The sequence below is a fragment of the Pseudorasbora parva genome, chromosome 23 (assembly GCF_024679245.1).
Source record: "Pseudorasbora parva isolate DD20220531a chromosome 23, ASM2467924v1, whole genome shotgun sequence".
Taxonomy (NCBI): Eukaryota; Metazoa; Chordata; class Actinopteri; order Cypriniformes; family Gobionidae; genus Pseudorasbora; species Pseudorasbora parva.
This window is the reverse complement of record NC_090194.1, coordinates 13,031,440-13,044,262: the sequence shown is the minus strand read 5'-3', so window position 1 is coordinate 13,044,262 and position 12,823 is coordinate 13,031,440. Positions and strand designations below refer to the sequence as shown.

Here is a 12,823-nt window from a genome sequence, read left to right as displayed (position 1 = left end):
ATCTGTTCTTCACTTTGGGGTCTCGGGTCAGTGTCTGTTGAAAATGGGTCATAGATAACACAACGGACATGAAATCCAACCTCATTTCAATGATCATCTTTAGAAGGGGAGTGTATTCCACAGTCACAGCTGACAGGAAATAGAGGAACCTCTGAGATTTACCCTCCCCATCTGCTCTAGTGCCATTGTTCAGATGAGTTCTCATCAGGCTGAGAAAAGATGATTGAAAATACAGCTACTCCCAGAGCTACTGGACTCTGACAGCATTTGTTTGAAGGCAGAGCTTGAGCCAGGAAAGAAATTTCGCTCTGAATATGATATCAAATGACAGCTTGTCCTTTCATTACTGATAGCTTCTTCCTACACCTCTTACACCTCAAACTCATTAGATTTCCTTAAGAGCCAAGTTAGCCAGGCCGTTCATTACCCTTAGTTCAGAAATTGTTAGCCTTTTTAGAAAGATAAAGGGAGAGAAATAGATTGAAACTCCTGCTGCTGAAGATAACTAATGTAACAGTGTTTTAAGGCTCAGTCTGAAATGGCCCGAAGGCTTTGTGCAGGATGTTTTTTAGGTTGTCAATTTAATGAGTTAATTTAAAATACATAAGTATTATGTAAACTACATAAATATAGAAAAATAATCAAAAAATAAACAACTTTTTGATATACTAATCTGCTTCATAATGGGCTTTTTGCAGCAAATATTAATGTATTACATGTAGCAAATAGTAAGTATGTGATTTGGTATTATTAATCTGTAAATATTGTGTAGTTATATTAGCATAATCGAGATTCCACATACATATACACTCACCTAAGGAACACCTGTTCAATTTCTTATAAATGCAATTATCTAATCAACCAATCACATGGCAGTTGCTTCAATGCATTTAGGTGTGTGGTGCTGGTCAAGACAATCTCCTGAACTCCAAACTGAATCTTAGAATGGGAAAGAAAGGTGATTAATATAATTTTGAGCATGGCATGGTTGTTGGTGCCAGACGGGCCGGTCTGAGTATTTCACAATCTGCTCAGTTACTGGGATTTTCAAACACAAGGGTTTACAAAGAATGGTGTGAAAAGGGAAAAACATCCAGTATGCGGCAGTCCTGTGGGCAAAAATGTCTTGTTGATGCTAGAGGTCAGAGGAGAATGGGCCGACTGATTCAAGCTGATAGAAGAGCAACTTTGACTGAAATAACCACTCGTTACATCCGAGGTATGCAGCAAAGCATTTGTGAAGCCACAACAAGACATAATCTTGAGGCAGATGGGCTACAACATCAGAAGACCCCACCGGGTACCACTCAGCTTCACTACAAATAGAAAAAAGAGGATACAATTTGCACAAGCTTACCAAAATGGAACAGTTGAAGATAATAGAGTCAGAATTTGGTGTAAACAGAATGAGAACATGGATCCATCATGCCTTGTTACCGCTGTGCAGGCTGGTGGTGGTGGTGTAATGGTGTGGGGGATGTTTTCTTGGCACACTTTAGGCCCATTAGTGCCAATTGGGCATCGTTTAAATGCCATGGCCTACCTGAGCATTGTTTCTGACCATATTATATACAGCTGTTTCAACAGTTAGTCTACACACAGGAAGCAGTGTAATGTAATATTCTCTTTAAAGTGAAATGCCTGCTCTACCAGAATTTAAAGACTCTTCCTCTTCATCCCTCAGGATAATGTGAACCTGCTGCTTACTGAAGAAGAGATGTACAGTCTGATGGAGACTTTCAAGCAGTGCAAGATCATTCCAGGTGTTTCTCCCATTCCCATTTTAACAGCCTCTTCCAGAGTCGTTCTTTAAATATGTGACTTTGTGGAGTAAGCTAAGGAAGCAAATTAAAGGATTACTGGTAATTTATCACATCAGTTCTGTAATTAGGCCTGACCTGTTTCCATCGATTAATAATGCTGTTACTTCTCTCTCACCTACTTTCTGTTCAGAGTCGTGCCTGGTGTCAGATGAACTCCTGCAGTACAGGCACTTTGTGACCAAGCAGCTCTTTGAAAGAGACTTGACCGATGAGGAAGAAGAAGAGGTTCTGGCCCAGTTTGCAGCTCTGGATCCAGAGAAGAAGGGTCAGATTGAGTGGTCTGACTTCCTCTACCATGAGTCACTCTCAGTGCTGCAGAAGTTCCGGACTGAGGTAGGGCTGTCAAAATGGAATTTTTTAGATTTTTTTACTTAAATATGACTAATATTTAAATTATATTAAAAAGCATAATTTCAGCTAGAGAAAAAAAAGTCTTTATCTTTCTCCTGAGGCCACAAGGGTGTGCAATGAGTAAAATTCTGCCAGATTTATTAACAGCTTGCACCAGTGCAAACCCTCCTGGCTGTAAAAAACTACTGTCAGGATTTACTAAATGCACGCAGTGATAAATTAGCACTTAATAGGCGTAGACCTTATCACATATGCATTTAGGAGTTTCCCTTTCAGACACAAAATTCATGAGAGTAGAGTATTTAAATGAATCATGCAAAGTGATTTTTGTGCTTGTCAATTTACTGGTATTTTCTCCATTATTTAATGGCTAAATAATTTGTCTTTATTTAGAATAAACATTAGTCTGGGGAGTCTGCTCTGTATTTTTACTGCACAAGAGGTGTGATCAACGGGTATAGTTCAAATGACTCTGTACGCAATTGATTTTCCTTCAACCAATCAGACCAATGATCCATCGCTTATCTAAGCTGCCATTGTGATAAACCCGACAATAGTGCGGCAGGTAGATAAGCCTGTTTGTGATTGGCCCCCACAAAATTGTAACAGAAGCAGGATAGAAATATGTACAGGTTTCCAGCCTGAGCTTCAGGGCGAAATCAAATGGCCGGCAGATCGGGCTGGGTTTAACCAGTGTTTTTGTTAGCCTATATGATCCCACTAGCTGTTGCAATGTTTATTCATATAGACATTACATATTACAAGACAGCAACCTAACATGTAGGGTGTGCGTTTATATAAATAAACTGCATTAAAAGGATAGTGCTTACCCCCAAGATGTAGGTGTGTTTGTTTTTTCAGTAGAACACAAATTAATATTTTTAACTCCAACCGTTCATTTTTGGTGTGTTTGCTGAAGAAACAAACAAACCTACATCTTGGATGCCCTGGGGATTAGCAGATAAACATAACATTTTCATTTTTGGGTGAACTATCCCTTTCACGTGGCTAAACCAATAAGAATTTACGAACGTAACTATCTGTTTTATAATCAATTTTAATGTTCAATACTTTCAAAATGCTAGATTATAACACACAATCAAACAATCAATCAAAAGCATGTTTTTCTTTTCAATCAAGAATTCACTGGTGAGAATCCTCACAGCAAAGGAGAGGGATCGGGCACGAGCTGTTTTCCAGAGTTTAGACCAGGACAAAGATGGGATCATTACTGCCGGAGAAGCCAGAAGAGCCCAAACTTCCTGGTTTCACAAGATTAACAAAGAATCACAGTCCTGCAATGTCAGGTGAGCCAATTAAATTAGAGTAATGGAGGCTAATCATTGTTAGCGGGACATTTCTGAATGGTTCTCATTCATAGCCACTGACATAATCAACAATAAACTTCAGACAAACACTTCAAAATCATCTTAAGGGACTCGTCCAATTAGCCTGGCCTCTGGGAGCAACAAATCAGATCAAGCTTGGCAGTTTTTATAGCCATGTCAATCTGCCAAGCTCCACGAGCTGCTAGCCAATGCTAACTGCTCTCACTTTATTAGCATGTATCCCCCATCTCTTCTCATAAATTACTGGCTAACTTTTCATTCAGGAACTCTACCAAGGATATATTAATCATTTAAGCAGCACATTTGATGACAGTTCTGACTTTGGGATGAATGCATAACGTAAATTAGATAATATAAGCAGTGGGTTAAATCATCTGTGGAAAGGAAAAAAGTTTCTCGATTACAGGCTAATATCAAGGACAAGGTCTAACTTTGACAGAGCACACTTTGCTAGTCATATCATAATTTAAACCTCGCTCTAAGAGCCCAAACGTCAGAATGATGCATTTTTGCAGAGATTTGTAGGGGGAAATCGAGCCAGGTACCTCAAATGGATATTTTGTCCTTCTGAATCCTTCATTCCTCAAGCCATCACCCAGAAAGAAATATCACAAATGTGACGTCTTTAATGTCTCAAATCTTTCTCTTAGACAGCAGTGAGGTTAAATGAAATCATTCATTTCTGTTTATTTATCATTTTTAATTCATTTAATTTTTTTGTGGTTTAGTTTTGTGTCTAGTTGAATGATGAATTTTAGGAGAAGTATCTGAAAGAAGGTTGGTACTTATTAATGTTCATGAGCTATAAAAGAGGAACCTTTGAGAAATATACCACTACACAACCATTCAGTCATTTGGAGTCATTAAGATGTTTTTGAAAGAAGTCTCTTATTCTACCCTGGCTGCATTTGATCAAAAATACAGCAAAACAACAATAATAATATATTTCTATACATATATATTTTAATGTAGTTTTTATATGTAATTTATCAATATGATGCAAAGCTGAATTTACAGTATCATAACTCCAGTCTTCAGGGTGACATGATCCTTCAGAAATCATTCTAATATGCTGATTTGCAGCTCAAGACAGGGCGGATTTTTTTATAATTATTATTATCATTATTAATATTATCAATGTTGAAAACAGTTGTGATGCTTAATATGTTTGTGGAAACAGTGATACGATTTTATACAGGTTTCTTTGATGAAAAGAAAGTTCAAAAGAACAGCATTTATTTGAAATAGAAATATTTTGTAACAGTATAAATGTCTTTACAGTCACTTTTGATTTTTTTATACATGAATTTTGATTGACTTATCAACATATCTGTGAATTCAGTATTTGGACATTCTGTTTTGACATCATCCTCCATGCTTTATTTTGTTTTCCACCAATCATCCCATCCTTTTCACCACTGCTGAATGTCCATTTGCCCTGCAGACTCTTAGGATTGTGTTCCCCTTTGTTCAGTATGGGGTAAGTCACCCGATCTGCATGGGCCTCTCCTGGAAACATCTTATATTCACTGCCATCACCATCATTATTCTCATTATAATCACCTAATATATTATCACCTCAATTACTATATTCCATAATGGAGTCCAAGGAATCAATCTGTAATGATCGTTCGCTTTAGCTATATTAGATGAGATCTTGCCCTCCCATTATCAAGATCAAAAGAGGGGCTTTTGTTTCCCTCAAAGAAACCCTTAAGGATATTTTTCATCAGTTTTAAGGGAAACAGCAGGTTAAATGAGCACCTGAGTGTGCGGGAGCATGGGGCTGTGGGTGTTTGGCTCGTTCATGGCATGAATGACGCTCATTAAAATCAACTGAGGGCTTGAGATCAAAGTAGACATTCTCAACTCTGAGCAGTCCCAGTTCTGGAGGAGATGTTTGGGTCGCTGTTCAATGCTCTGGTCATGGTTGCACTCAGTTTTGCTTCACACATCATTGAACTTAATTACAGGAAGTTCTTGTTTCAAATGAATTTATTTCACTCAATGAAGTTTGTCAGATCATTTTAGTGCACTGAATGGCATGCAAAGTCTGCAGTTTGTGAGTGTATAAGGATTGTGGGCCATTCAAGTTTGAATTGAGAATGCATTTTGAATTCCAATTCAAGTCCTGAATGCATGTTTCTGCACATGAGTGAACTAGTTTGTCTTGCGGGTGGTTGGATATCGTCTCCCCGGGCTCTGAGGTGTCATGCAGACAACAAATTAGAGTGTGAAAACCCAGAGACGGTAGAAACGCTGCCTGCTGTGAGCTTTCCAGTATTGTGTGTGTGTGTGTGTGTGTCTGTGTGGGAGAGACTGAATCAAACAGCGTGTGTTTCAACTTGCTTTCTTCATCTGCAGTATCAGCCATGTTGGTCCAATATCTGAGAGCAGCCCTGCCAGTTCCAGCAGCGAGAGAAGCAGAGATAAAGCCATGGAGAATGATAACAGGTTGGTCTGAGTGTGCTCACTTACAATGCAGATGGTCTAACACCCAATACACATGCAAAACTATGCTACCATAATAATCAAATCCCATTTTGTTAACCCTAGGTGGCAATAAATCTATTGAAGAAAAAAAAGAGAGGCATAGACGTACAATAAAGAAGGAATCTGAGCCATCTAGGCACATCCTAGGCACCTCCTAGCAACACTCTAGCAAACACTTAGAAACAGCCTATCAACTTCCAAGCAACAGCATAGCAACTGCCTATTGACTGCACAGAAACCACCCAGAACGCTCTAGCAACTATCTAGAACATTCAGGCCCCACCTGATAACGCCCTACCAACCATCCAGAGCAGCATCCTATCAACTGCTTAGCAACCACCTAGCAACAACATAGAAACCGGCCAGAACACCCTAGCAACCACCTGGAAATGCCAAGTGAGTCAAACAGAACTCATTAATAACCCCCTATCAATGTTCTTGAAACCACCTAGAATACACAAGGCACTATATAAATTCCTTGGCAACCACCAAATAACACCCTAACAACTGTTTAGAAATGGCTTGTAATGACCTAGACCTAGCAATGACCTAGACCTAGAGGACCACTCAGAACACCCTAGTACCCACCTAGAACATCAGCACCACATATAATGTTCTTGCAACCCTACATGTTTAGAAACTGCCTAGCACCAACATAGACTCCACACAGAACACCCTAGCAACCACTTAACAATGCTATGTCAATCAAATATTACTCTCTAGTTACAACCTAGAACAAACCTAGATCTACTACTGTGAGCTACAAGGTTATTAATCACAGTTTTTTTTCATCTGTTGAAGCTGTCAACCGACATTATTTCAGCACATTTTTTAAAACAATTGTTTTTAACAGTAGAATTCCCGGTGAAAAAACTACATTGCCCATGATGCTGTACAGATACTATACAGCAATTAGAGTTGTAAAAAAGCAACACCTCCAAAAAAGCTCTTTAGCCCCGCCCACTCCCATGAATCACTGCGAATGACGTATGCTCTCAAAATACTGAAATGTTTGCATAAATAAACTTAAAACATATTTTATATATATAATTAACATTTGTAAATTACCTGTTTTGTATACCTCCATCGTTTTTAACTCGATAATGCTGTTTTTCATCTTCTAATAATAATAACTACTAATAATTCTTTCTCTCCCTTAAGCCATTAGAGATAATGGTGTACCTTTGTCTTTTTGGCCAATTACAATTTTTTTTGTTCTTGCTTCAAATCAAAGTTGGTAGTTTTGTGATTCACCTCGTAGCTGATTGGCTTGGTTCATGGCTTATTATAAAGCTTTAACAAAGACTTTTAAAAGGCAGCGGCTATTTGCAGTGTAAACAGCAACTAGATTCTATTCACACTTTACTGCTCTACACACAATTTTCTCTAAGTGAAAATAGCGATAGATTCTATTTACACTATGTAAAATAGCAACTTTCTGCGATAGGCTAAATGTTAATAGTAATTAGATGCTATGTACTTAAAAATGTGGCAAATACTATTTACAGCTTAGTGTTGTTGTACATTGAACAGTATGCAATATTAACATCGGTTATAAAATTTATTACAATTATTAAATGGAGGCCGCCTAATTGGGTAATACCTATTATTGAATAATGAAGCCATACACCTGTCCCTAAACGATAAACACTTTATTATTAAACACCTTTATTTCCACTTTTTGAATATATTCCAAAAGGCAAGAGGGAACTCGTGCCGATTTTCGTCGAAACTTTCTGCCACGTGCCTTACCCCTACACTATTGCTACTGTTGACAACCCAGCATCTTCTGTAAGTTTGTCTGGCCCAACCAGGCATCAGTTGGCAGAGTTAATGTAAACAGAAGGTACTCATTGACGTCACCTTCCCGTCAGAACATGGCCCCTCAGCCGGACTCAGTGGCAAAAGAGCTGCTGCATGACTGGATTTAATTATGGAAAAACTGAGAATAAAACAAACAATTATGAGTTTAAACTAAAGATTGGACTTGATAGTTTTCCTTACAACTTTCCAATGACTTTCCAGTGATCCATAGATATTGACATGGAGCCAAAAATGATGTTTTCTGACATTTATATGTGTCTGATTTTGAAGTCGGGGAAATACACAAAGCGTTTGGCTGTGAACGCGTCATATAAATACATTAGGTAGGTCTAAATCCTGAATTACTGTATATCAATGTTATATATAATTATATCGTCCAGCCCTAAAACTTGTATGGTTTTTATCAGTGTTTATTTAAAAACATTAAATTATGTATAATATAAGATGGTAAATATTTAAATGATGAGTTGTCAATACAGTATAACACTACAATATATAGGATATGATTTTACTCCAAAATTCAACCTAATCACACAAAATGATAACTGCAAATCTATGTTTCGCTGCCTGGAGTCCAGTTGTTTCTGTAAATTGCAGCAATCCGTTTGCTTCTCTTTTCTGTAGCTTTCAGCTGTTTGTAATATACCTCAGGTTTCTTGTCAAATCTATTTGTACAGTCAATCACAAAGCTCTTTCCCTTTTTAAAATGTTTTTTGTGTGTGTGGCATTCACGCTGAAAACCAATGCTGCCACGTCTTTTTGCCACTCAGTGGGCATAACCGCAGTCATTCCGGCCAGCGGTGACGTCGTGCATACCCTCTATAGCCTCTGCCATCAAGGCGGGCTATTTGCACTTAGTGTAAATAGACACTCCACTTTTAAAATCCCTATGGGAAAAATGAATGGAATAGAAAAAGGTGGAGGCCGCAAATGCATTCTATAACTCAGACTGGAATTCTTCAGGTCTCTGTCAGAAGGAGAATAGTTTCCTAGAATTTTTGACAAAAAAGGAATCACAGGTGTCAATATTGGGCTTTAATAAGTGGTTTAATAGTTAAAGGACAACTCCGGTGAAAAATGAACCTAGGGTTAATGAACACAAGGTTACAGAGTAGATCATTCTCATGCGTTTTCATGAAATCAAATGTAAAGAGTTTTTTCTCGAAAAACAGATGAGCTTATAACACTAGTGTAAGTCAAATGAAATCGCTAATATCACTAACAAGGCTCAAAATAGTCTCACACTAACATGATAGCATAATGAGGGTCCCTACATGCAAACCGAGCATTGAGAAAAAACTAAGTGTACAAACAGTTTAATAAGAAGATACTTTATAAAGACAGTACATTACATGTATACAGATAGGAGCCATCTTGGAAAACAGTCTCGAAGAGTCGAGCCACGAACGCTGTGCTAAGTGATGAACTGTGACTTGGAATCTCATAGGGGACACCTTCTTCCCTTGTAGTTAGTCAACCATATATCTTAATAAACAGATATAATTCATGCATTTCCATGTTATTTGATTTCACAAACTTAATTCCTATCGATCAGCTTACTTAGCACAGCGTTCTTGGCTCGACTCATCAAGACTTTTTTCCAAGATGGCTTCTGCCTGTAAATGTGTTATGGACTGTCTTTATAAAGTATCTTCTTATTAAACTGTTTGTACACTTACAAAGTTCTCAATGCTTCGGTTTGCATGTAGGGACCCTCATTAGTCTACCATGTTAGTGTGAGGCTATTTTGAGCCTTGTTAGTGGTATTAAATATTTACATATACTACGGGGCCGTTGAATGCTTGAATCTGATTGGCTGATAAACGTTCTGAGGTGTGCAATTATTTTCTGGGAAACGCACAGCGAACGTAGTTCCAGTCAGCTCTCTTGACCGCATTGCAGTTCCATATCACTTTGCATAGTTAATTGTAATAACTGAAACTTACAGGACAAAAAACAAAAAACAAAAAAAACAAATCAACTTACAGGCTACAAATTATATTTGTTCACTAGCGAGTTAATAACAGCGCCATTTAGAGACACACAGAGGTAGCCTAATTCACACAAGCTCTCTCTCTCTCTCTCTCTCTCTCTCTCTCTCTCTCTCTCTCTCTCTCTCTAATAACTTCAGTAGAATGATATCGATGGCTCAAGTCTCCGTTACCAGCTTTAAAATGACATTTCGGAACTAGCAAAAGAACCGTTGGATGAGACGTTGGAAGAAATAGTCCTACTCACAATAGCGATTTAAGTACAAAAACCGGACGAATCGCTTTATATATATAATCGGATCCATGTCTTGAGGTGTGGTAACCGTAGGTGGAATAATTGACTCCAGAATTATAAGTGGAATATTTGACCGTGGAATAATTGACTCCGGAATAATTGACTCCGAGGTGTAACGGCCACTCCGCTTCGCGTTGTGACCGCATCACCACCTCGGGTGTGCATTATTTTTCTAATAATTCAACAGCTTGTCGTCAATTATTCCTTACTTATTCTATGCCCCATACACTCGCGTTATAAGCTCATCTGTTTTAAGAGATAAAACTACAATCTACTCGGTAAACATGTGTTAATTACCCCTAGGATAATTTTTCACCAGAGTTGTCCTTTAACTAATGGTGCCTTAATGTTTTCCAGACCGGTTACCTGGGACAACTTCCTGAGGGAAAGCGCTATCTACATCCTGGCCGCCAGACCCAACAGCTCAGCCATGCACATCCGTTTGCCACTCTAACCGTGGACACATAGCCTGAGACTTCCAGAGGGGCTTCCCGGGTCCAGATTCATGAGTAGGAGGTACAGAGGACTAAACCGAGAGCTACACGAGAGTCAAAAGCAAATGAGTACGGCACCACACTCAAAGACTGTTCAAGCCATCGATGGATTTTTTCCTGTAACGACACAATCTAGTGACACACTGACAAATTCAACGCTTTTGAACAACAGCACGTCACCACTTCAGAATTCAAGCTTTTATGGTTTTGATTTTTGTGACCAAGTAACTTTTTCGATTAGAGGACCTGCTGTGAAAAAAAACAGTCGCACATTATCAAAATTACAGCACCACAGTGTTTGCATAGTGTTTTTGATGTTGACGTGTTGTACCATTTTGGAATTGTGGCTCTAGCCGAATGAGTTGTGGGATCAATGTGTGAGCAGTAGTCCGATTCATTTCAGTCACCATAAAATATGAATATACAGTGAATGTGGTGGGCACATGAATCAAAGTGAGATGCTAAATATTGATATTATACAGTATATACATTATACGAAATATTGTATTTGTATTTATTCCCATGCTTTCAGGGATGGATCATGGACCAGGCCAAGGAGCTTCCAGACTGCCAGGGGCCTTAAGATGAGTCAAGTGAAAACTAAGGAAACATAAAATTGTTATTGACTGACAAACGCTGCTTGTAATTAAGATACTACTGTAAGAATCAACATCAGTCACTTGACAAGTCGCATTTGCAAGTGAAAAAAGTAGTGCAGAAATTGATTTCTATCTATGGCGAATTGATTGGATTGTGAAATAAGGTCTATCTGGTTCATTTTTAAAACCTAGTGAGCTGCCAACTTAGGCAGTATTTTAAGGCACCATAGGCATGTTCCTGAAGCAAAATCTGTTCCAAAGTGTACAGTCAGCATAAAATAGTAAATCAATATTGAAAAGTTTATAAAAATATTTTAAATCTAATTTAAAAAAGGACTATTTTACCCAGTACTTGTGAGTGTGTGTGTGTGTATTTATAGTTATTAGAGTACTTCTTAGTTAGTTTAACTTATCATTATTAAGAAACTTTCTAAGATACATCATTTTGACAAAACAAATCATATGATTCACCAACTAAAGAACACAAATTAAAAAATGTATTTGTTTTACTAAATATCTGTGAATTTTTATATTTTTAATATTATTATGTTATTAGCTTAGCAACATGCTAATTTCAAACTCCATTGAAATCAGTCAAGCATCTGCATAATTATGCTTCTTTCTAAGGTTCCTACTTAATTGTTTTTTTTAATAGGTATGATTATTTAAATTATAAAATACAGATTAAGTATATTAAAAACTCAACTAGTTTACCCAATATTTATGTTATACATTTTTATACCCATTAGAGTGTGCTAATGCCAGACTCTGTTGAAATCAGTTATCTGTCAGTTATCAGTTGCTTTGAAAAGCAGTTCAAATTTGTCACTTTTAAGGTTTCATTAAAGGATTTTGCCCTACTTATGTAGCGAATATATAGCAAAGCAGCTCACTAGGTGGATAAAAAGTCTAAATAAAGAAAAATATTTTACAATAGCAATTGTGGAATGTAAAGTCACAATTACAAGGTATTATAAGATTTTATAATTTGTTTAATCCCTGGGGAAAATGCAATAACACAGGGCCTCATGAGACCATAATCCTTCCTTGCATTGTTTGCGTCATGACCTGCTGTTTTATTTTTCATTTGATGTTTTCTTAACTGACTAGTTTCATAATTATTATATTTTACTTGATCTGTAAAAAAAGTAGCACCTGTTGAGGTAACTAAAATAGCATGATGCCAATGTACAATCTTCCAAAAGACTCATTAAATGCTAATTTAAAGTCCAGAGCCCTGAAAATCTTCATATTTAGGATTTAAAATGTACTGCCTAATCAAAACTGACTCAGAGATCCTTCCTTCCTTCCTTCCTTCCTTCCTTCCTTCCTTCCTTCCTTCCTTCCTTCCTTCCTTCCTTCCTTCCTTCCTTCCTTCCTTCCTTCCTTCCTTCCTTCCTTCCTTCCTTCCTTCCTTCCTTCCTTCCTTCCTGTTTGTAGTATGATCATGTTGAATTTGTTCTTTGGATTTGTTCTGAAAATGTTGTTGAATTTGTTCTGATGCAGATGAAAACACTTTCTAATATCTAAAACCTTTTTTTATCTTTAGGCGTAAATCATGCACACTCCTGTAAAATGGCACCTGGGTTAACACATTATATCGA

General features: G+C 37.5%; 1 protein-coding gene across 2 annotated transcripts in view; it reads left to right on the top strand.

Moving 5' to 3' along the window:
* The window catches only part of phf24 (PHD finger protein 24), a 37,150-nt gene extending 25,146 nt beyond the window's left edge, over window positions 1-12,004 (top strand). The window contains exons 4-9 of one of the 2 annotated variants that reach the window (XM_067433402.1): window positions 1,685-1,763; window positions 1,954-2,156; window positions 3,315-3,481; window positions 4,968-5,003; window positions 5,888-5,977; window positions 10,484-12,004. In XM_067433402.1, the coding sequence (XP_067289503.1) occupies window positions 1,685-1,763; window positions 1,954-2,156; window positions 3,315-3,481; window positions 4,968-5,003; window positions 5,888-5,977; window positions 10,484-10,580 (672 nt within the window). In that variant the 3' untranslated portion in view covers window positions 10,581-12,004. The remainder of the gene's footprint in view (window positions 1-1,684; window positions 1,764-1,953; window positions 2,157-3,314; window positions 3,482-4,967; window positions 5,004-5,887; window positions 5,978-10,483) is intronic. The other variant, XM_067433403.1, reaches the window with a different exon arrangement.
* The last annotated feature ends 819 nt before the right edge of the window (window positions 12,005-12,823 follow it).